Here is a 24,161-nt window from a genome sequence, read left to right on the forward strand (position 1 = left end):
CCCATTCTAATAATTATTTTATTAGTATATAATTAATTAATTAATTAATTAATTAATTAGTCTCTCCGTCCGTTCTAGTTCTAGAGATCAGAGCCCCCGTCCGTGCCGCACGAGGCCGGTCCCCACGGGTTCCATCGCGGCCGTCCACGTGTCTGCGCGGAGTGGCGCGGACGGTGCACATTCGCAGGCCGCGCTGGCGTCCACTTGGCCGTAGTAGCTTTCAAACGGCTTCCGTGCTGCGGGGCGAAGGGACGCCCGCGCATTCCCGCCACTCCCTCCTCGAATTCTTGCGACACGGCCCCTTTACAAACTTCAATTCACCGCGCCCCTTTTAAGCCCTTTATAAATAGAAGAAGAAGAAGAAGAAGAAGAAGAAGATTTGCACAATAATGCCTCTTTGCTTTTGCTTTTGCTGATGGATTGATTATTACGTAAGACAATGGATTAGGCTCTCGCCTCGTCTGTCCGCACATATGGGTTAAAGCAAAAAGATGAAAAAGGGAGGCACTTAAACGACTTGCCAATTGCCATTTGGCTCCGAGTTGTAGGCCCTGGGAAAGGTGATGGTAGTACGTACATTATTGTTTCTTTTGGTTACATAAAGGTTGGTGAGGGTGATCTTTGTCTCTTGTTAATTTCGTACCCCCGTGCTCAATGGAATCAATGAAGTAGATCACATAGGTCCTCCACTCTTCCTTCCTTCCTTAGAGCAACTCCACTTTATACATTGATTTTGCATGACATAATCTAATGCATGTCGGAATGCTGTGAGACTAGTACAATGTAAGGTTCGATTTACAAGGAGAAAGCCAATTAAAATAAAACTCTCTCTACGTGTCACTTACTCGTCGTGAGGCTCTAGAGTGTCGGTTGGCTGCATAGGTTTAATTCTTACCCACTTCAGTTCAAACTACTACACAGAATGGATCCTAGCTCTAACACACCAAAGTTCGATTCTACAATGTGCAAAGTTTGATTTTCTATGGGCGTGATTGGATGATTGTATCCTGCTCAACTAGGGCGGGGCGATGATGCAACCGACAAATGTTTGGATTAATGGTTTAGTCACCTGGCCGTGCCCATGTGATGCAAGACTTGTCCTCTAGGCTCGCCACATGCGAAAAAATCCTTGTTCATCTAGCGCTTGGCTTGCATGATATCAAGTGAAAATACATAAAAGTGGAAAGTAGCCTATTGTTGTAGCAAAGTCTGACAACCAAATAACTGTCCAATGCTTGCTAGCATTCATGCATATGGAATGGTCCTTGAATTGCTCTTCGGTTTCTCTAAACACCGGAACTGCTCTTCGGTTTCTTTATACACTTTTCTCTTCAATTTTGGCTTCTCTATCTTTCTAATGGAATACTGACAAACACTAACTCCTAAAATGACTATGAGAAAAAAATGTTTTTTAACATGAGAAGAATAAAAAGGCACCTAAAAAAATATGACTTCTCTCACTTATTAGGTGAAGTTTTTTGAAAAAAAGAACTATCAAATAGGTTTCCAATGTTTTTCTCTATTATTAGAAAACAAGCTTAATGTTTCTTCATCATTATTAGAAAACAATGTTTTTTTTACACGAGAAGAATAAAGGCACCTAAATAAATATGACTTCTCTCACTTATTAGGTGAAGTTATTTGAAAAAAAACTATCAAATAGGTTTTTAGTGTTTTTCTCTATTATTAGAAAACAAGCTTAATGTTTTTTCATCATCATCATCATTATTAGAAAACAAGCCCTAAGAAAACTCCTAGACTTTTATAGTGCTGTCGTACAAACAACAATTTTCCAACCCAAACAAAATCGACATAAATCAGACATCAGAATCTGGAGAATTGGACATGGATACGCATGCACTCCTCATACGTGGAAGAATTGGTCATATTTGACCAAGTGCAAATACACCCCCACAATTCTGTAAAAGTCTCCGTTCGTGACTAAGTGATGACTGATGAGTACCGCAAAGGAGTAAAACTAAAATCGAGTAAAAAACAAGGTCTAAACACGAAGAGGGGAAGAGAACAATCGAATTAATTATTAATGTCTCAGAGACTTCATAAATCACAACAATAATTACTACTCATCCAGGCGGCCTCCGCTCCTCTCTGTCGTCCTCTCCCCGCTGCCCGCTCCCCCCGCCTCCGCCTCTCGCCGGACTCCGGCCGCTGCCCGCAATCCGCGGGCCGCACGTGCCTAGGGTTTCCGCTCCCACCACCTGCGCACTCGACCTCCTTGTCGAGAGGCCTGTGGGAGGAATTGCAGCTGGGACGCCCGGACGACTTGCGTCTGGGCAGCAGTTGGGACGGAGTGGCGCGGAAGATGCTCAGCTCGTCGGCGTCCAAGAGGGACGCCGCGAGGAGCGGCGGGGAGCTCCCTAGGCCGCACACGTCGGGGATGGCGCGGAGCGAGGAGCTGCCCAAGGGCGGCTGCGCGGGCCCGACCCCCGCCGCGGTGCGGCACGAGGGGTGGATGGTGCGCCACGGCCGGAGGAAGATCGGGAGGTCCTTCTTCCACACGCGGTACTTCGTCCTCGACAACAGGGTGCTCGCCTACTACAAGAAGCAGCCCAGGGACAGCATGGTATGTGATGCATCGCTCGTTGTATGCTCTCAAGCCTGAATCACTTGTTCTGTAGGGATCGTCCATCTGTTTGGGGCAATTGCGTGCCTCTGCTTCTGTTTCAAAATTTGGATCCAGTTCTAGTTACTTCTGTAGTTTGGTTAGCTGTGATGTTAAGATTGATGTGGGAGTTTGTTTGGACGATCCCTTGCTGCTGTTAATTCGTAGACTCGGGATTTCCCTCTCGCGGTTTTTGAATTTTGAGGAGGAGGGTTTGACCAGTTTGAGATGCATGGAACCGGGTCTCGATTCTGGTCCACTGGGCATAATTGTTTTTGGGTGTAGGAATCATTCCAGCTTGCCAATTGTGAACTGTGAAGTTGAGGGACCCATCGATGTCGGAACCTGGACCGGTTGACCATTTCGATAATTAGATGCTTTATTATTCATTAGAGTCTGGCAAGTGCCGAATAATGGCACACTTGTTAGCTGAGTTTTGGTCCTCAGTTTAACCATGTCAGCAACTTGTTTCGTCTGCTTAGACTTCTTTAGTCTTCCAATCATTCAATCTAATGATTACCTGTAAAGCTGTTGCTTCCATCAACAAAAGCAAATAGCATATCTCTGGGATTAAAGAATATGCTTTTTGTTAATCAGTTTAGAAGTTCTCTTTTAACTTGTTTGTTAGCTGTACTCATATTGATTTTTGTTACCTTATTGGGAGTACTTTCAAGGAATCAAATCCATTCCAGTTATGGTTAGAATTGAGTACACCCAGTGACACAGCATGATGTAGTTTTCAACTTTGTACTGAAAATGTGTGGCTTTGCAGATTCCACTCAAGTCAATTGTTATTGATGGAAACTGCAGAGTGGAGGATAGAGGGCTTAAAACACATCATGGTCAAGTAAGTTATATATCCCCTTTGCAAAATATCTCTCGAAAAGCTAAAGTTTGTTTGTTTAGGAGGGCAGTTTACCGATTTACATGAAACTATGAGGTAGTTTTCTTGTTCGCCTTCTCATTATTACTGCTGTTAACTTTTGCAGATGATTTATTTGCTATGCATTTACAACAAGAAAGAAAAGGAGAACCAAATCACGGTTTGTTATAATGCTGAACTCTTCAACACTTTTAGAACTATCTGAATATTTGTTACATTGAATACATTTTAAATTTGGATTCGTTGATGTCCTTTTACCTGCACTTGTTGAAAGTTGTTCTTCGCTCATTATTTTGTAAGACACGTGTGTAGCACAGCGGTAGCTTTGCCTCTGTGCAAGCTACATGTTGGGAGTCGACTCCCCTCTCTCACCAAGAAAAGGCCACTTGATTTGCTATTTCCAGTGAATTATGTGGCCCACTGATGGTTGCAGCGTGATATGCGGCCACAGGCAGTGGCGGATATAAGCCTAGGGCCAACATGGCCATGGCCCTAGGCGTGGGAAAAAACACTAGAGTATTCCCTTTGTTTTTTCCAGCTAAATCTACATATTAGTATTACTTTTGTCCATTAGCATGTGATCCGATGTTGGTGGTTCATAGTATTGGCCCTAGTCGTGAAAGTTCCCCACCTCCGCCACTGGCCACAGGTGTGTCCTCAGTGTTAGTGGCATGTCCTGGATACCTGGGGTTTTGTGTCCTTTTCTCGACTTCTTAATGCAATGCCTCAGGGGAGGCTTTTCTCTAGGGGTCGAGTTTTTTGTTATTTAGTTTGTACTATTACAAATAAGCTGCAAAGGTAAATGCCACGGCGTATACTCCGAATTTGCCCTTAACCACAAAACTGTCTAGGAACCACTTTTCTTCAGTTTTGAAAGTTGAGCGTACTACTGGATATAATTTTTTAGTCGCCTCTATACTTCAGGATGAAAACAAATGCTTTGCCTTTTGTAGCTTGCACTTTTTCATCCTTTTGCAGTTTGCCAACTTGTCTTATTAGCCACTTATTTTTTGTGGCCATGTATATTTTTCTATCATTGATATGAGTAATATGCCAATGCTTCCACTGTTCTTCAACCAGATGGGTGGATACAATATTCAAGATACCTTAGCCTGGAAGAGGAAGATAGAGCTTCTGATTGATCAGGTGCAGAAAGTCTGGCTTGCAAAAAACTTATGTATCTGTATATGACATTTCTTAACATGTACAAGGATTATATGTTAAGATAAAATCTGTTTCAATGTTTTTCATGTTTATGGTCATGGCGTATAAGTGAATATAACTATTTGACCTACAGGCTTTTAAAACAAAGTTAGAAGGTTCTGCTATTCGCTAGTTAAGTTAATGAAAAAGTCTTAAACTGCCAATTTTCAGGAGTCTCCAATGCACTATATGATAATCAGGAATCTGGTTGGTCAGTTACCAGAATTTAGATGAACAAAATGTCAAATTGTGTCAAACAACCAAATATTGTGCAATTGCCACATTCCATTCTGATAAATATTGGTGGTCTTTGTTGTGCAGCAACAGGATACTACGACAGCGAAACACCGTAAAGCTTTCGCTTCTTTGGATTTTGACATAGATCTTGGAGGACCATTTTCGTTCTCTGATCATGACAGCGGGCAAGTGAAGTTGAATCCGCTCCCCCCCCCCCCCAAATAGTTGCATATTGGTCCTTTCTTTCTGATAATTGGAGATTCATTGTACTGCAGACCTGAAGATGAAGATGATGAAGAAGAAGAGCCCCGGCCCACCTTGCTTCGCAGGACAACTATAGGGAACGGTATGCAGTTCTATATGATTTCTTGTTCTATTCATCTAAACTTTATTTACTTAATATATATAATACTTATCTATGGCGATGCTGTGGAACCTAAGTTGGCTTTTCTTTTGTTAGGCCCTCCTGATTCTGTACTTGACTGGACCAAAGAGGCTGATATTGCTCTGTCAGATCAGAATGACATGAGTCAGGCTTACTCCAGAAAGAACTGGAGGCTTCTTAGATGCCAGAATGGCAAGTTTAGAGTTCCTTTACATCAATTTTTGGCACTTTCTTTGAGGGCATGCACTTTGAGTTCGAGTCAAATGGTGTCACACTGGGATTAAGCAACCTCTTTTTAACATTGGCAGGATTGCGCATCTTTGAAGAACTTGTGGAGGTTGAATACCTTGTATGTGCCTCCTCTTAACTCTATACTACTAGGCAGTGGATGAAACTCCTATTTCTGACAGAATTTTCAATACTTTTTTTTATGAGACAATACCTGTTCCTTGATATTCATGTGCACTTGTGCAGGCGAGAAGCTGTAGTCGAGCAATGAGGGCTGTCGGAGTGGTGGAAGCCTCATGCGAGGCCATTTTTGGGCTTGTAATGAGTATGGATGTAACACGATATGAGTAAGTGTTTGTCACTTCATTTCCTTGTCACACTTGGATGGATGCTGACCTATGCATCCTTTATTCTCCTGTGTAGATGGGATTGTAGCTTCCAATATGGGAGTTTAGTTGAAGAGGTTGATGGTCATACTGCAATACTGTACCATCGTCTACAACTGAATTGGTGTTCAATGTAACTACATTTTTCCCTGTATCACTTAACATTTATAACTTGTTGCTTCTTTCTAACAACTCGTATGATGATTACATTTCACATTCTCTCGAAATAATAATGAAAGAATGATGCTTGCAGCTAAAAGCTAGGACTATATAAGCATTGGTTTTGATATATTCAGATCTGAGTTCAGAATTTGGAACCAGACATATTCTATACCATTTAGATTAGCAATTGCCTGCACCCAATAGCAGCAAATCCAAAATTGTTAAATTTCCTGGGTGACTGAATGTGCCAGTATGCAACAATTCATTCAGCAGTATGTTTACAATATCTGGTATATCTTGTGAACATGCACAATGCTGTGTATATCCTGGCCTAGGACTCTTGCATTACTCCCGAAAGTATAAGTTTACATGTACCATGCGAAACTAAATTTCTAGAGTACCTCTGGCCTCTGGGACGATGGCACTTGGAAGGGATACTTTGGTACTTCTAGTCGGGGATGTAAACCTGCTACTGCTACATGGCAGCACCGTGAGGAGTTTGGTTCTTAAAATTATATGGACTGATTGTACTGCAGCCTGCACTGTCAGATTTTAGGATCTTCATGCTTCCATCTTATGTAAACATGCAGGTTGGTCTGGCCCCGAGATCTTTGTTATTTACGATATTGGCGGCGCAACGATGACGGAAGCTATGGTAATTTTTAAATGATTTCTTTTCTGGTTACTCATCCATTGAGAATGCCCTTTTTGATCCTTGTGTGTAAACTTTCAGTTGTGCTGTTTCGATCTACCGAACATCAGAACTGTGGCCCTCAACCAGGATTTGTGAGAGCTTCTATCGAAAGTAAGTTGCCTTCTGCTTTTCAGGAATCTGCCTTTTTTTAAAAAAAATAGTTTGCCACCTTTCTTCTTCTTTTTCCTTAACTTCATACTAATTCAGGTGGAGGTTTCAAGATTTCCCCTCTCAAAAGCCTCAATGGGAGACCGCGCACTCAAGTTCAACACCTTATGCAAATTGATGTTAGGGGATGGGGCGTGAACTACTTACCATCATTCCAGTACCACTCTTTGTTGCAGATGCTGAACTGTGTTGCTGGTACAAAGAACACACAACTATTTAACCTGTAATTACATGATGTCTTGATTATCTATCAATAATAAAGTGCAAACAAAGCTTGGTCTCAATTTCCCTTTGCCTGATGGTTTGTGATCACGAGGATTTGACATTATATTTATTTCCAGGATTGCGTGAATATTTTTCGCAAACAGATGAAGTTCATACAGTTCCAAGGATTCCAGTGATGCATACCATGTTTAATGCGGTCTCAATGAAAAAGGACCAGAACCTTCAAGAACCTGACTCAAAGACCAAGCAAACTGATAGCAAACATTTGGATATGGTAGATGAAGAGTCGGAAGATGATGATGACTACCAAGCCCCTGAAGCTGATTTGGAGGTGAATACCTGTTTTACAGTCACGCCCTAAAAACATTCACCCTACTTCTGTACTTTGCCAAAAGTTTTGTTGTTCATCACTTCACAGTTTCATTGCAATTCATGTACAGGAAGAACCTACCAAATCCGACAGTGATGCTAAGAGCTCAGGTTAGGTTTTTCTTTTCCCCAAAATTTCCATTCTTGTAGTTTGATTGATGACTTTATAGGTTGCCCAGTCATGTCTTAACCTGACCCCTTTGCCATTCTATTTGGTGGTCCTTCAGACCCAATAGATTTGTCTTGGTTTTCGGGCACTATTCGTCAGGATACAAATGAGAAAAGTCGTAACTGTTGGGCAGTACCTGATAGCAAGATCTTTAAAGTTCGTAGCAAGACCTTTCCACATGACAAATCAAAGGTCCAGGCGTTCAAGTGACACAATTGGTTTATTTTCTTTCTGTAGCCTAACAGGCAATCAAGTGTTTTAATATTTTGTCATTTGACTTGCAGGTACCAGCAGGGAAGTATCTTATGGAGCTCGTAGCGATTGACTGGTTTAAGGACACCAAGCGTATGGATCATGTTGCTAGGCGGAAAGGATCTGCGGCTCAGGTCAGAAAACCTATCATGGTTGCTTAATGGCACATTCCTATCTCAGCCCACTTTTTCTGTAACCGCAATTCAAACTTGGAGGAATAGTAGAATACCATTGTCTCAGAGGACTATTAGTTCAATCAAAACTTTCCTTTCAAATAAAATACCATTGTTGCATATGAATTTATATTAGTGTTCCTGCTCCTAACTAATACAGTGCTTCTGCTACATGATGATTTCAACTGAACCTTCACTAATGTAGGTTGCTGCTGATAAGGGAATGTTCACTTTCCTGGTAAACATACAAGTAAGCTCCTGTTCTAACAATCCCTCCATGTTCATTTCTTTCTGTCCTGCTTGGATCTTTTCTCACAGAAACGTGACTGCACAGAGCACAAAAGAAAATAAAAATAAATTGGTGCCTTGCACAACAATCTGCATGCTTTTTTAAATGCCTAATTGGTATTGATTCATAAATAAAAAACTCGACCGGAGCAGTTAAGACTGCCGCCGCAGCTTTCAAATTAATAAGAAAGTAAGTCACAAAAAAAAATTAATAAGGAAATGCCTTATCACTTTCTCAACTAATTTTGAGAATTAAATGATAAACTTATGGATTTCTTCCAAGTTTGTTCCTAGATTGCTGATTTTTCTTCTATACTTAGGTTATGTTCTTTAAGTACTAACTGTTTCTCCTGCAGATTCCTGGACCAAGTCATTACAGCTTGGTCCTTTATTTTGTCTCAAATTCCTTGGAGAAAGGATCACTGTTGCAACGTTTTGCCGATGGTGATGATGATTTTCGAAACAGCAGACTGAAGCTTATCCCATCTGTTCCAAAGGTCTGTTCCAATGGGAAGTCATTCGAAGTGTTTTTTGCAAGCCGTTCTCACTTTAGCACGTTCAAATTCTTCAGGGGTCTTGGATAGTTCGACAAAGTGTTGGAAGCACACCTTGCTTGCTGGGGAAAGCCGTGGACTGCAGCTATTTGCGTGGCCCTGACTACTTAGAAGTAAGTCCCTTAATCGGTAATAAAGTTGCAATTCAAATTCTTTTAGTTGATGAACAGCAAAATACATTCTATTTATCATGTGTGAACACGGTTCAGTTGAATTTCGATTTAACAACTAGAACATTGCATTCTTTTTGGTCATGCACGGACTACAAACCTAGCATGAATACATTTTTAGTTTCTTATACATCGTGACAATTCTGCAGGTGGATGTAGATATTGGTTCATCCGCGGTAGCCAATGGGGTCCTGGGCTTGGTGTTTGGTGTTGTTACCACCTTGGTGGTCGATATGGCGTTTCTTATACAGGTAAATAAAACCCCGTTAGACAATCTTTGTTTCTTTCCGGCTGTTTTCTGACTGTTGCGTCGCACCTGCAGGCAAACACTTATGACGAGCTCCCAGAGCAGCTCCTAGGAGCTGCACGGCTATCACACATCGAACCTTCCGCAGCAGTGTGTCCTGACCTTGAAAACATTTGAGCGGGACAAATCAATCTGTGCAGATTCTTTCATTCTTTCCCCCCCAAAAAGGCCCAAACGCTCTCAATTTGTTCAGTCACTGCAGCATTTTGCAGTTCGATACAGTGAGGTTCAGACAGACTGCAGCAGTCCACAAGTGCCTTGTACCTCGCCTTTATACAGTTTTTGACTTTTTTTGGGTCTTTTTTTTATTACTTTACTGGTGTAGCTTGGGCTTCTTACAGATATTGTAATGCAGTAGATACATCAAAGTGAGATATACAGATACAGCATGGTTCGGAAACCAATTCGTGTACATTAGCAGCCGGCAGCCCTGCAACGAGGATACATCAATGCTATAGTATATTGGTTGAGAAATATACACCAGCCTGGTAGCTGACCTTTTTGTGCATTGTGAACTTAATATTTGTAGATTTTTTTGAAATACAAGTCTCCAATAAGAAAATCACTATTCCTCACCAAAAGAAGAAAAGAAAAGGACAGTGGAGACACACAATTGGCGGTAGTGGACTAGTGGTTTACAGATGAAGTTGAGTACAATTCAAAAACCTAGAACTATTTGATACATGTTGCAATAAAAAAGACACGAGGTCATAAAGAACTTATAGTTTGTATTGTAAGTTTGCACAGTGGGTATAAGAAGAGATATATCTTTTTCTTTTGCAACATGTATCAAAATAGTAGTAAGTTCTTGAATTTTAGGCCTTGTTTAGTTCCCAAAAAGTTTTCCCAAAAATTTTAGATTCCCCGTCACATCGAATTTTGCGGCACATGCATTGAAGTATTAAATATAGACGAAAACAAAAACTAATTACACAGTTTAACTGTAATTTGTGAGACGAATCTTTTGAGTCTAGTTAGTCTATAATTAAACAATATTTGTCAAATACAAACAAAAATGCTACGGTACACAAAATCCCAAAATTTTGCCAACTGAACCGGACCTTAACTAGATGAAATCCGTGCACATCCTGAGCCGCTGAAAGCCTGAAAGTCGCTTTTTTTTAACCAATGGGCTTCCTTCATTGCTCCTCAGACCCGGTCCATGAATGCCACTTTAGGCCCATCACAGCCCAAACCCCACTGGGCTTAAACCTCTCGCCATCACGCAGCTTTAAATTCGGATCCCCACACACACTCCGCTTCCGCATCCATTCCACCATTGCCCCGCCCTACTATCCCCCGCCAGCTAGGGTTTTACAACCATGGCCGCCGCAGCCGCCGCGCGGAGGCTCCTCTCCCGCCGCGCCTCCTCGTCCTCGCTCTCCGCGCTCCTCCGCCGCGGCGCCGCCGCAGAGCAGCCGCTGCTGCTGCGCCCGGCCGTCGTCGCGGCGGCCTCCCGTCTCGGCTTCCCGCGCGGGATGGCGCGGCGGCCCGGCGGGGACGGCTTCGGCCCTACGCGGCCTGGCGCGGGCGGGGACCGCGCGCCCTCGGACATGGCGCCGCTGTTCCCCGGGTGCGACTACGAGCACTGGCTCATCGTGATGGACAAGCCCGGCGGGGAAGGCGCCAATAAGCAGCAGATGATCGACTGCTACATCCAGACCCTCGCCAAGGTCCTCGGAAGGTACGTGCGGCGCGTTCTCCTTCAGCCCCCCGATGCACCAATCCCACCCTTTCCAAGATTGCCGTAGTTCCCCTTTCGAAGCTGAGGAGTACGGTGGTTTTATGGAAAAGGAAATCTGACGTTTTTTTTTTTCTGTGACACAGCGAAGAGGAGGCGAAGAGGAAGATCTACAACGTCTCGTGCGAGCGCTACTTCGGGTTTGGGTGCGAGATCGATGAGGAGACATCTAATAAGCTCGAGGGTTCGTTCAATCTATTGCTGTCCTTTTTCCCCCTCCTGATACCTATCTGATGCCGTTTTGTTTATGCTGTGCTACAGGGCTCCCTGGTGTTCTCTTTGTGCTCCCGGATTCGTATGTTGATCCTGAGTACAAGGACTATGGAGGTAGCTTTCTTATCTTGCTCTTGCCCCACAGATATAGATTTATTAGTTTTATTTTGTGGTATCACTGTATGATTCCTCATATCAAACTTAGTATGGTATATGTCGGTGCTTGTAGTTGATTTGGTCTAGCAAATTGGATGGGTTGTTGTAAATCATATCTCATTATAGAAGCATGTTTAAGACTGCACATTAATTTCAATCTTCCAATGCCTATGGATTGATATCTAGACTTTCATTTAGCCTTACCTGAATGAGACGGGAAATTAGGTTCATTATTGAATTGATTTGAGACATGGTTCTATTTCAATGCTGTCTCGTCAAGCCAAATCCTATGCCGTTGATGTTCTAGTCCATCTTGGCAAAGCTGTGAAGCCTTGGGCAATGCCCAGCTTTGAATGCTAATGGACTGATAGCAAGGTTCTCTCTAACGGTTCTGCACTTCAGTGAAATGGAGCTCTGATCAGTAGGGATGAGACATTGCAAGCTGATTTCATGCCCAATCTAAAGGCTTTTATATGTTTTGTCTTCAGTAGTTGAACCAGTGTCCAGTCTCAACCACACTGGCCTTTTAGTCCATCTTGGCAAAGCATGGAGCCTAGTCGGCAATGTCTTGCTTTGAATGCTAATGGACTGATAATAAGTGTCTCTCTAACGGTTCTGTGTTTCGATGGAATGAGGCTCAGATCAGTAGGGATGAGACATTACTAGCACATTTTCATGCTTGATCTTGAAGCTTTTATAGTTTTGTCTTATTAGCAGCTGAACCAGTGACCAGTCCAACCACACTGGTTTTCTAGTCCATCTTGGCAAAGCGTGGAGCCTAGTTGGCAATGTCTTGCTTTGAATGCTAATGGACTGATAATAAATGTCTCTCTAACGGTTCTGTGTTTCAATGAAATGGGGCTCAGATCAGTAGGGATGAGACATTACTAACCTGGAGGAAGCAGTGTATAGTTCAACCACACTGGTTTTCTAGTCCATCTTGGCAAAGCATGGAGCCTAGTTGGCAATGTCTTGCTTTGAATGCTAATGGACTAATATCAATGGTCTCTCTAACGGTTCTGCACCTCAATAAAATGAGGCACAGATCAGTAGGGATGAGACATTTTTTTGCATTTTACTTGCATGTTTAGGCTTTTATATGTTTGTCTTTGATAGTGTCCGTTTACCATTCTTAACCACACTGGTGTTCTAGTCCATCTTGTCTGGACATGGAACTTATCTACCAATTTCTTAGACTAGCAATTGTCTCTCGAACTGTTATTCACCTTAATGAAATGGGTCACGGATTAGTAGCTATGAAACAATTGCTACTATGAACAATTGAGGTTTGTCATGGTGAAAATGAATTGAAATTAAACCCAACCTTAATTGGATTTGAGAGAGAATTGTTGCCAAACCTCAACCTGGTCTACTCTCTGATCCATGGTATCCTCGTGTCACATGTTTTTGTGCCATGATTTTGTTTAGTCCATCTTGGCAAAGCAAGATAATCAATTGGCAGTGTCTTGTTTTGAATGCTAATAATGGACTACTCCCAACTTGGTTCTGCTCTTTACGAGACTAGAGTTCTGGATCAGCTGGGATAAAACATGTGATACTTCAAATGTCCTGTCATATTGGATGAACTTTGTCTATTTGGAATCAGTATAGGATTGGTGTTCATAGGATTTTTCATTCTGTTTTCTGGTTATTTTTGCATTGCTCTTGGAAAAATACGCTAATGCCCCTGACCTTTTTGTTCCACAGCTGAACTCTTTGTCAATGGTGAGATTGTTCAGAGGCCTCCTGAGAGGCAGAGAAGGGTCGAACCTGTGCCACAGAGGTCAGCAGATAGGCCTAGGTACAATGACAGGACGCGCTATGCACGCAGGAGGGAGAACCAACGATGAGATGTGGGATTAAAAGACCACAATAACAAGTCCAGGTGTTTCAGCTCTGGAATCACATCTACTAAATGGACAATCTCCCAGTTGCATGTTCACTTTATGTGGTCTAGAGTATCGTTTCTTTGTGCTCAACTTGGATGTATTGTACTCTGTAATTACAGTTACTCAGAGATTGGAAGGACCTGGCTTGGAATGCATGCATTGTTACTAGCACATTATTGCAGCCTTTTGCACATGTAAATTTGTTTCATGATCAAAACTGCTACTAGATTGACTATGAGTTTATGAAGAACCAATAATTGCATTAGTTTCTTGCACTTAATTGTGATTGCTTCTCATGAGAAAATCAGTATAGCAGTGTGGCATACAAAACTGAAAATCGGTATTTGGAAAACTCCACTTGAAACATATACAAAGGCTACATCGGTTGGAATTGATTTGGTTCTCTGCCATGCAGTTTTGTGTTGACTGCAAGAATAGATTTTTGTTCTCTGGCATACTTTTTTTTATTGATTTTGATAAAAGGTACTCCCTCTGTCCACTGTTATCTGTGTCAGTCAAACTTTTTTAAGTTTAACTAACTTTATAAAAAAGAGTAATAACATCTATGACATAAAATGTGTATTATATGAAAATATATTCTATGATGAATTTAATGATACTAATTTGATACTATAAATCTTAGTATTCTTTTTAGAAATTTGGTCGAAATTTAAAAAGCTTAACTTCAAGAACAACTCTAGAAATTGATTGTGACGGAGGGAGTAAATATATTAGCAGCAGTGCTGCAATGAGGGCGAAACAATCACCAGTTACAGAGTTCAGCGCTGTCAAGGAGGGCCTCTGGATTGGTGCAGGAAGACTGCAAAGTAAAAGAAGTTCATATTCGAAGGATTGAAGGCCTGAGAAGCGTATGTGCTGTGGTGTTTAGCTAGAAGATTCTTGCATTGTTGCTTGACGTATGGTTGATGAAGAAGCGCTGTGTGAGGATTGGCGTGGTGGTTCCCATTGAAGAAATTGACAAGCAGTTGACTGAAAATTGTTCCTTTTAAATTATTTTGAACTACTACAAACTGCAAAGCATATTATTTTGTACTCCCTCCATCCCAAATTATAAGGTATTTCAAGAATTTTAGAGAGTCAAAACATCTTAAGTTTGATTAAAATCACAGAAAAAATTATAAAGATTTGTGACATCAAATAGACACATTATGAAAATATAATTAATAACGAACTTAATAATACTTAGTTATGCAGCATATATTATTTATACTCCATCCCAAATTATAAGACATTTCAAGAATTTTGGAGAGTCAAAGTATCTTTAAGTTTGACTAAAATTACAGAATAAACTATAAAGATTCGTGACATCAAATAGACATATTATGAAAATATAATTAATAAAAAACTTAATAATACTTAGTTAATATTATAAATATTATTATTTTATCATATAAATTTAGTCAAACTTAAAATGCTTTGGCTTTTCAAAATTCTTAAAATGCCTTATAATTCGGTATGGAGGGAGTAACTGCAGTCAGGTTTTGCTTCAGTTTTGTTGTTCAGAAAACAAGACCGCCTTGCGCGTTTTCACCCTTTTGCAGTCTGCCTTTGTGGCAACGTATATTTTCCCATGATTGCTATGAAAAATATGAATACTATTGCAATGCTTCCACTGTTCTTCAATCTTAGATTGTGCATACTGTTGGCAGCTCAACTTTCTGCATTGTTCAGAGGCCTCCAGAGAGACAGGCCTGAAACATTCTACAACTGCTGGCTTGCTAGATACTAGATTATTACGAACTTTTGAAGATCCACAACTAAATTAGTTTTTTGTTATTCCGTAATTCTGCTTTTCTACTCCTGGTAATCAGTACTGTGATGCATCATGACCCTGCTGTGATTCCTTCGTGAACTGCACACTAACAAGTAACAACCAACCAGTCACTGCCGAGAAGCAGCCTCCGCTTGAGCCGCCTGCTGCAAGTACAGCTCGACGACCTTCTCCTGCGACAAGTCGGTGAAGTACCCCTCGCCGACGCCGATTCCCATCGCGGCGGCGAGCCGGCGCACCCTCTCCTGCACCTGGTCCGCGCCCACCGCGGCCGGGTCGAGCAGGTTGCATGCGACCTCGGCGGCGCCGTCGCCGTGCGCGAGCCCCATGGCCTGCACGGACGCGAGCCCGCCGCCGCGCTCGCTGACGGCGCGCGCGATGCGCCTCGCCGCGCCGACGTCGGCCGTGCGCACGGGCACGTTGTAGTTGTCCACCCACGCCGTCGCGCCCACCACCACCACGCCCTTGGACCTGGACGGCGTCACCGGCCCGGCGTCGGGGGCCACCGGCAGCGGCGCGTCCGGCGCGCCGCACCATTGGTCGCCGCCGGGGGAGGTCGGCGTGAAGTAGCCCAGCTGCCTCCTGATGGACGCCAGCGTCCTGCCGTCTTTGTGAGCTGCGCCGTAGAGATACGTAGACACTGCTACAGAGAAAATGCACGACGTTTAAGCACATGTTTCAGTGAAAAATGCAGATTTTGGCTGTAATTAAAAGGTGGTTTAGCTGCAAGGCTTATGGAATTATATATCGCAAAGATGATGTTTTTTTTTGGGCTCAGTTGATTGATTCTTAGAAATACTCGTCTATCGATCAATTGCAGCAAAATCGCATTTTGGGGTGAGGACCTTGAAGATTTTCTCCGATGTCCGCCGCGACGGCCCTGGTGAGCGCGGCGACGTCCTCGAGGCGAGCGCCGGCGAGAGGGTGGAAGGCAACGTGGTCGACGACACCGAGGCGCGGGTGCGCGCCGGCGTGCGCGCCCAAGTCGACGGCCTCGAGCGCGGCCGCGACCACGCGGAACGCCGCGCGGTGCAGCGGCGGTGCCTCGCCGGTGCCGTCGCCCGCGAGTGGGGACACGAGCGTGTACCCGACCCGGTTGTAGGCGTCGTCGGCGAAGGCGTTGACGAGGGCGGCCGCCGGGCGGAGCGCCGCCGCCGCGTGTTCGATGGCGCGCAGCGCCCCCGCGTTGCGGGCCTCGGAGATGTAGAGCTTGCAGCACGCCAGCGCGGGCCTCACCATCCTCGTCGCGCCGTCGTCCCTCTTCGCCTGCGTCGTCGTCGTGACGGCAGCAGCATTTCTCTGGGCTGGGGGAATTGGAGACGATGGCAACATTTTGTTTGGTGATGAGATGATGGCTGCATTTGTTGGTGGCCGCAGATTTGCATCAAAAAGCAACCTTTTTTTTAATCTCAGTTTTTGGAGGAATGATTGGATTTACAGAGAATGGTACGAAATATATTTATTATAAAAATATAGCACTATTGATCTCATAATATTTATTGAGCATAATAAAATGTTATCATGTTTTGTGTATATTTGATAGGACGGAGAGAAGGGGGAATGAGCGTCTATGATGTTAACCCCTGAATACAACATTCTTCACCGAAAAATGCAAAACATGCGTGCCAGGCCTCAGAGGCAAAAGTAACAATTGTTCAGCTCGCCATCTTCAGAGCTCAGCACAAATTCATGCCAACCCACAAACTATAGTATATATTCTTTCTTGGAAACAGTCAACACGGAATTGGAATTACATCTTTCGTCGAGAACAGACAGAAACCAGGAACTACAGTAGTCCATCTTCTCTTAATAAAAGCCAAAACCTCGACAGAAAACATGAATTGGCATTGGTACCGTGTGTTTTTACATCTGGTCACCCTGATCAACAAAATTGTACAAGAGTCCTTGCACGCCCTGCTAGCATTAGGCTTAGGATTGAACATATCAGGCACGGGCGATCTAGTATTATTCCAGCTACAAAATCCCAAACAAAGATCTATATGTTGCGGTGGAAATTCCAGTATTCCATGCAACCAGCTATATGTTGCCTGCGAATTTCAGGCAGCAGCCTATTCTACCTCACGGTATAAAGATCAGCTAAGGCACTATTGGAATGTGGATTGGCTCCTAAAATAGGCTATCCTGATGCCCCGGCTGCCTTCGCGTCCTTCTCATCTTCGCCTTGCTCTTCCTTCGCGAATTCCTCAATCAGCACCCGCTGTCTTGGTGTCAAATTCCTGCACGATATTATATATGTGTCTCACCTCAAGCAGCTCGGTGCACAATAGTATAGACTACTCCATTTTGAGAGGCAACTTACATAGGGATGGTGACATTGAAATGGACATATTGATCTCCATAGTATGGTGAGTTTCTTGCCTTGATCCCTGCAGGATCACATGCAAGTATTTAGGCTTTGGTTTATATGCACATGCAAGTTCCCACAACTTCTTAAATTCAAACTGGCAGTTCACCTAGATGCCAGTTAAATTTTCCATTCTTAACACATAAGCAGGAAAATTTGATTGGTTGATTGATTTATTCATATTTTGTTACTTCCACACAAGAACATAATCTCTGACATCACTATGTTCCAGAAAACTTTTGGATATTCATCAACCTAATTGTTTCATCTTGTGCACATTCTGTTTCTTTATCTCTCTGTGTGGTACTAAATATTAATATTTTTCCTGTTTCACTTAACCTAACCGCTTCATTTTGTGCAGTTAACTAAACGACAATAATTTTAGGAACACCAGGCATGTCAGTCAAAAGATTACAAGTACGCATCATAGGTGTGTTACAAGCTGTAATTAAAGAGATAATGCACTCACAAAACAAAACAAAAATGTGCAGAGTAAATTACCTTTTCCTCTCAGAACTACCTTCTGACCAGGTTGAGTACCAGGTTTGACCTGTGAGAAGATAGCAAGGTCAATGAAAATTATCAAAGATATAAAGGGAATGTACAATGAAAGTCAGCTATCTGACATACCTTTAGAACAACGTCTCCACTAAGAGTTGGGACTTGAACTGTCCCTCCCAAAATTGCCTACAAAGTATATGAGCAATCAGAATATGCATGCTACTAAAACGTGCTAAGCAAACGGCCTAATCAACAACTTTCAGGGGACTAGGGGAGTAGAAATGCAGGCACAGAGATATAGCCTAGCCTATACCTGACTGTCTGAGTTACTAGTAGATGGATATTTCATTTGAAAGACCCACATAAGGTTCTAAGGGCATCTCCAGTGTATCGCAGAATCGAACCGAGGGAGAAGCAAATCGAACCGAGAACACTAGACGGTTCGGCTGCTCGTTGTCAGAACTAAAAGCGAACCAAACTCAAGCACCGAACCGTGCCGTGACTGTTTCAATAAAAAAATCTTTATACAGGACAAGCCATTGATAATGTTGTGTGTGAAACCTCCTAGGCAGGGTCACTTCCGATTTGTTTAATTTTTCTTTGGAGCAAACACCGACGCCACACTGCAGCTCTCTCAAACCGAACTGCACTCAACCGAACCTTGTCAGTTTTGTTCGATTTAGCACTGGAGATGCTCTAAGTCCCTTGCTGGTAACAGATAACATCAAGACTTCAAGAGCCAGTGTGATTAAAGTAAGAATATTGCTAGCTGTCTGAAAGATCAAAGATTTTTTTTTTCTCTTTCTTTGCCTCTTTGGTAAGTCGATGTACCAGAATGAAGTTCATATCTTAGCACCGTGGAAAGGTGGTTAGCACCATATGGACACTTCATTTAACTATAATCATAGGGTGCAAAATGAACAGATTGTTGGAAAATGCACCAAATTACCTGAGTCACATTCAGAACAGCATCAACATGAATATCACCTTTTTCTCTACGGAATACAGGATCCTCACGAACCTGGAGAAAAAATAGCCCTTTGAAGGTTAACTATACTCCTTCATTCATCAACTGTGCAACTGAACTGTAAGGGCTGAAGAGGACTGACCTTGAGGGTCACATAAAGATCACCTGGACGGCCGTCTGGGTCTTCTCCACCTGATCTAACAACCTTTATAGTATCCTCATTATCCGAACCTGCAACAAAAGGATAATGTTCAATTATATCTTGCCACACATAACAAGAGAATCCTAACAGCACTGTAAGATTCCAATGAACCATGACAACTTGAAACCCACCAGCCAGTATGTCAAGGTGGACTGATTTCGTTCCAGGCACAACTTTGTTTCCTCTGCATGTCTTGCAGAATTCCTAAAAGAATAACACAGAAACATAACCACAGTGTTGTTGTAATTAATCATAACTCGTAAGCTGTTCTATATAGGAAGTCCACAGAGCACAGGGTAACTCAATTACCTATCCTCTTTTAAGTAGTTAACATGATAGAGCTGGCTTTATGTGCAGTTAGGAAATAAATCATTCATGAACCATGACAAGTAGGAATCATTCATGAACCATGACAAGTAGGATAAAATATGGTGAGGTTCAAAGTAATTCAGGCTTCAGGATCATCAACCTCAGTGAAATATCTGTGCTGAAGGTGTACTATGATGATTCATAGTATAGGAGGCCTGATACCACAACTGTGCTACATACACTATTTTCTTTTTGTTGCAGCTGATATCCGTCATTAAAACAGGAAATCATACCTTCACAGTCTTCCCAGAACCACCACATTTTGTGCATGTTGATTGCATCCTGAAGGGCCCGGTTTGCATGAACATCTGTCAACAATAATTAAAAACCAACATAAATAAAAATGCTAGTTAAACTGGATAGACAAAAGCAATGTGATGGAGGAAGAACTAACAAATCCTGAACCCCTGCAAGATGGACATGTTTCAGGTTTGGTTCCAGGAGGCACACCAGCTCCACCTGAAAAAGAAGTCATCAGCAGAGAAAAAAAATCAGAAGGCCTAATTACCTAAAAAATGTTGTGATGAGATAAAAACTGCAACAACATACCGCAGGTTTCACATTTTACAGACGTTTGGTAGTTTATCGTTTTGCTGCACCCTTGAACTGCTTCCATAAATGATAGTTCAAGTGCAACCTGCAAAATGGGATCAATGGAACTGCAATGCACAGGGTACAACTTAATGTGCAATGAAAATGAGTGCAGAAATTACCTTAACATCTCGTCCTCCAAAGTCCCTATCCCTGAAAATGTTCCTAAAGAACTTCATAACGAACAAATACAAAAAAACTAAAATTAGTTGTAGCCGATTTAAAAGAGAACTAAAGTACACTCATCAACTAAAAACATCAGTTCTGAAGTTATGAAACAAAGTAATGGAGACAGGAAATAGAAATATAATACCCAAGTAACTGACACAGAATTAAGTGACAAATAACGAAATGAAAGAAAATATACAAAATAAGAGTCGTAAATAAAATAAAATCATCCAGTCATTGTTTTTGAGGCGTCGCCTAGGCGACGAGGCGTGCTACGGGTGCTGGGCATCGGGGTCACCACGACCTCCGACAGTATGGCGTCCGCCTCACTCGATTAGGCATTGAGTAGGCGAGGAATGGCGTCCGCCGGACGCCTAGAGCCTTGCCGCAGACGCCAGATGCGAACTCGTGGGGGGAAAGCGCCAAAATCACCAGCCCTGAGGGAATCGACCGCGCGTCCGCAGCAAAAGCAAAAGGGCAGGAATTGACCCGGCATGTACTGCTCTTCTCACGCGAAATCTCCCGCTCGAGGCTTTTACTGCGAGTGCCGGTGAGGCAGAGGAAGAGAGAAGGGGATGGGCAAGGGGAGAGAGAGAGAGAGAAGGGGGCGGGCAGACATCGAGCTCCACTTGGCTGCTCCTCTGCTCGAGTCCACCGGCCGGTCGCCCCTGCCGTAGAGCCGCCCCTGCATCTCCGCATCTTGGCAGTGACGGTGGCTCTGCATCTCCGCGCACCTCTGGGATGAAAGTCCGCCTGCTCGAATCCTTGTTACCGCTGGGCCGGCTGTCCGCACGTGATGTAGTCACCCATCCACACCTGCCTGCCTGCCCACTTCGAGTCTCCGCCGTCGCCCGTCCGCACCTGCCCGTCTGCCTAGTAGTAAGTGTGTTTCCTGCCTCTGTTTTGGTTCCCTAAATCTCCCAGCCCCCTGCCGCCTCCTCTGTTCTGGTCCTCTAAATTTCCCAGCCCCCTGCCGCCTCCTCTGTTTTGGTGCATGTACTCTGCTCTTAATATTGCTGCTTTTTTATAAGTATTATAACATTGGCCTGAGGAGACTAATGCCTGCTTTCTTGGGTTGTTATTTTTTTAGACCTTTATAAACAACACAGGGCACAAGGATCTTTCTTTGATTAGTATAATATCTGCTTGGTTCTTTCTTTAATCCACACTCTTAAAGAGCACAAAGTAGAAGGTTCTTCCTTTGATTAGTATGATAGTTACTGATTAGTAGTGCTCTCTTAGCTATACAGTATTCTGATGGGCTTAAGAATTGGGAACAAGGTATGTATGTCCTGCACAAGTATCTAAAATTCTAGCTTGCGCAACACCTTCATGGCGCCTAAATTGTGCGTATGGCGTCGCCTAGGCGTCCGCCACAAACGCCTAGGCGTTGTGAATGGGGTAGGGCGCCGCGCCTCGCCACAACGCCTCAAAAACAATGCATCCAGTATTTATCCCAGATCAGTTATGGTTATGGACTTGATGAGGTAAAATAAAATGTAGCATATATTAGATAAGAAGACAGAAATCATAGTGCCTGGTAAACACATGTTTTCTGATTAGATCTGAAATAAGAATGCAAAATGAAATAAGCTTCCATAGACGATGAGTTTTTTCGTACGGTCAGTGACATATATTGTACAAACTACAAAGTTGAAAAGAAGCAAACCAACAACTAAAACAGGATATCTATAAGCTATGATAAGTAAAGTTGTAAAGGGATGACATACATCATTCATTCCACCGCTGCCACCGCCACCACTAAAAATATCCTCAAATGGATTTCCAAAACCACCCTCAAAGCCAGTTCCGCCTCCACCAGAAGCAGCTTTCTCATACTGATCAGGACCAACCTGTAGGAGAAGTTAATGCTAATTCCATTAGTGCCCCAAGACACCAGGTAATCTTACTCTAAAGGTTGGTAGGCTCACTATTGTGTATAATGTGGTGTGGATAAGAGAACTACCAACAAGTTTCAAACATTCGACCACTTATGAATCATCAAAAAAACTTGTGCTAAGAAAGAGGAGTAGAAATGTAAGCATATATGCCATCAAAACAGTTGAATCATTACCTGATCATATAATGATCTTTTTTGTTCATCCTTCAAAGTCTACATTGGCAGCAAAAAATATGCATCAGAATTCACAGAACCAACACGCCTTTAAGTTAGGTATAAGCACACCACACTAAACAGACATCAAGTACCTCATAAGCTCGTTGAACCTCTTGAAACTTCCGTTCTGCATCTGCATCACCTTTATTCGTGTCTGGATGAAGCTTCTTTGCAAGCTTTTAGAGCAAATGAAGCAGAAAGAGGTAGGCACGGTAAGGTCACTTGATGAATGAAAAGGAAACTGTCTAATGATATTTTGAGTGTATTGAGGAAAGGATAATAACAGCATGTACCAGCTTAATAAACACCATGGATACTCATTGCATTGATATAACAAAAATGCTGACCAGATGCTCACCAAACTCTTGCTAAATTGGGTGAGTGCTGGTGCACTTTCTAAATGCAACGGTTACAGGGCTATTGCTGGACATTTTGCACCATGATGATTTTCGTACATGGAACCTTCAACACCCTACTGACTACACTTACAAATCGCAAAAATAACTGAAGTAGCACAACTCTCGTGCACCTAATTTGCACCCTAAGCATGTGGTACCAATATCTACCAGTGCCACCAGACGAATCCCTCAAAATGTGAGGCTGAGTTCGAGGCATGAGAACCATACCCCATAATAGGCCTTTTTGATGTCTGATTGGCTAGCGTTCTTACTGACGCCGAGCACATCGTAGTAGTCCCTTGCCGCCACCGGCCTGGTTCCTGCACCAACGCTCCACCATCAACCCCACTCCCGACGTGCCGAGATCATCACTAATCCGAAACCAAACGAGCGAAGCAGCAACACTTTCCCCACCACTCACTCACCGTGGAAGAACCTGTGGGCGCTACTCGGTGACGAGAAGGGCGAACTCCGGGAGGGCACCACGCGTGCTGCGTCACTCCATATCCCTGCAGGGAGGGCGCGAGAAGCTAAGATCATGGGACGCGCGGGGGCCCCAGGGAGGCCCGAGGAACCGGGAGAATCGGAGACCTAGTGTGGGGGTGGGGGCTTCGGGGCTTATTACCTCTGTGCGCCCGCGGGAGGCGGGAGGAGGAGGAGGCGGAGGAGGAGAGAGAGCGGCGGGCGAGCAGGAGCGCGAGGCGTGCGCCGGCGGGGAGCCGCATGGCGGTGGCGGCTGACTGGTGCTCGTGTGGCCTCGCCGGCGCCGCGCGTGTGCTTGCGGGTTAAGAAGAAGAGAACACTGCGCCGAACGTTCTGGAATGGCCTGCGCTGCTTCTCGGGGCCTGGGGAGCTCGAGATGGGCCTTTGGGCCTTGGTCCAATGCTTCGTCCGCATACGGGCCCGCTGCTTGTCCAGCTAGCAACTATTTTTAAAAATCAAAATCAAAAAGGAAAAAAAATCCTCCATAGACAAGCCTATCTTCTAGGAGTACCTTCTATTTTCTGTATCTAAACCCTCAATCTAAATTATAAGACGTTTAACTTTTTTACACCAAGTCTAACCACTCGTTCTACTAAAAAAACTTAGTGCAAACATAATCTTTTTTTTTCGAGAACGAGTTACAGAACGTTGTTAGGTCTGCTACCTTTGCTCGTTTGTGAGCAGTAAGCGAGTATATTAGCGAAACTAACAAACATAATCAAATTTAAGTAATA

At 43.4% G+C, this 24,161-nt stretch overlaps 4 protein-coding genes across 5 annotated transcripts; 2 read left to right on the plus strand and 2 right to left on the minus strand.

Annotated features, from left to right (window-relative positions):
• On the plus strand, positions 2,080-9,862 carry LOC8066920 (protein ENHANCED DISEASE RESISTANCE 2). Of its 2 annotated transcripts, none has more exons than XM_021449485.1 (22): positions 2,080-2,584; positions 3,396-3,470; positions 3,613-3,666; positions 4,587-4,652; positions 5,031-5,131; positions 5,222-5,292; positions 5,407-5,523; positions 5,640-5,680; positions 5,806-5,906; positions 5,983-6,078; positions 6,698-6,762; positions 6,841-6,912; positions 7,009-7,164; positions 7,311-7,525; positions 7,635-7,674; positions 7,791-7,924; positions 8,017-8,118; positions 8,363-8,407; positions 8,802-8,942; positions 9,017-9,112; positions 9,319-9,420; positions 9,492-9,862. In XM_021449485.1, the coding sequence occupies exons 1-22, from the start codon at positions 2,324-2,326 to the stop codon at positions 9,591-9,593; spliced, it is 2,253 nt and encodes a 750-aa protein (XP_021305160.1). In that variant the 5' UTR covers positions 2,080-2,323; the 3' UTR covers positions 9,594-9,862. The 2 variants fall into 2 exon arrangements, with proteins under 2 accessions (XP_021305160.1, XP_021305161.1); XM_021449486.1 differs by having other exon boundaries at positions 5,037-5,131.
• Positions 10,742-13,740, plus strand: LOC8069026 (multiple organellar RNA editing factor 2, chloroplastic). The gene is made up of 4 exons (XM_002436331.2): positions 10,742-11,160; positions 11,304-11,401; positions 11,479-11,544; positions 13,294-13,740. Exons 1-4 carry the CDS (start codon positions 10,799-10,801, stop codon positions 13,434-13,436), a joined length of 669 nt encoding a protein of 222 aa, XP_002436376.1. The 5' UTR covers positions 10,742-10,798; the 3' UTR covers positions 13,437-13,740.
• LOC8069027 (formimidoyltransferase-cyclodeaminase) lies at positions 15,071-16,798 on the minus strand. The gene is made up of 2 exons (XM_021450164.1): positions 16,113-16,798; positions 15,071-15,907 (listed from the first exon to the last, which is right to left on the minus strand). Exons 1-2 carry the CDS (start codon positions 16,597-16,599, stop codon positions 15,378-15,380), a joined length of 1,017 nt encoding a protein of 338 aa, XP_021305839.1. The 5' UTR covers positions 16,600-16,798; the 3' UTR covers positions 15,071-15,377.
• LOC8066921 (chaperone protein dnaJ GFA2, mitochondrial) lies at positions 16,954-23,758 on the minus strand. Its single transcript, XM_002437681.2, has 17 exons — positions 23,570-23,758; positions 23,370-23,453; positions 23,173-23,264; positions 22,639-22,722; positions 22,505-22,543; positions 22,161-22,283; positions 20,385-20,435; positions 20,221-20,308; positions 20,066-20,130; positions 19,905-19,979; positions 19,434-19,506; positions 19,243-19,331; positions 19,083-19,154; positions 18,263-18,319; positions 18,134-18,182; positions 17,588-17,654; positions 16,954-17,504 (listed from the first exon to the last, which is right to left on the minus strand). The coding sequence occupies exons 1-17, from the start codon at positions 23,667-23,669 to the stop codon at positions 17,405-17,407; spliced, it is 1,308 nt and encodes a 435-aa protein (XP_002437726.1). The 5' UTR covers positions 23,670-23,758; the 3' UTR covers positions 16,954-17,404.

The sequence above is a fragment of the Sorghum bicolor genome, chromosome 10 (genome assembly GCF_000003195.3).
Source record: "Sorghum bicolor cultivar BTx623 chromosome 10, Sorghum_bicolor_NCBIv3, whole genome shotgun sequence".
Taxonomy (NCBI): Eukaryota; Viridiplantae; Streptophyta; class Magnoliopsida; order Poales; family Poaceae; genus Sorghum; species Sorghum bicolor.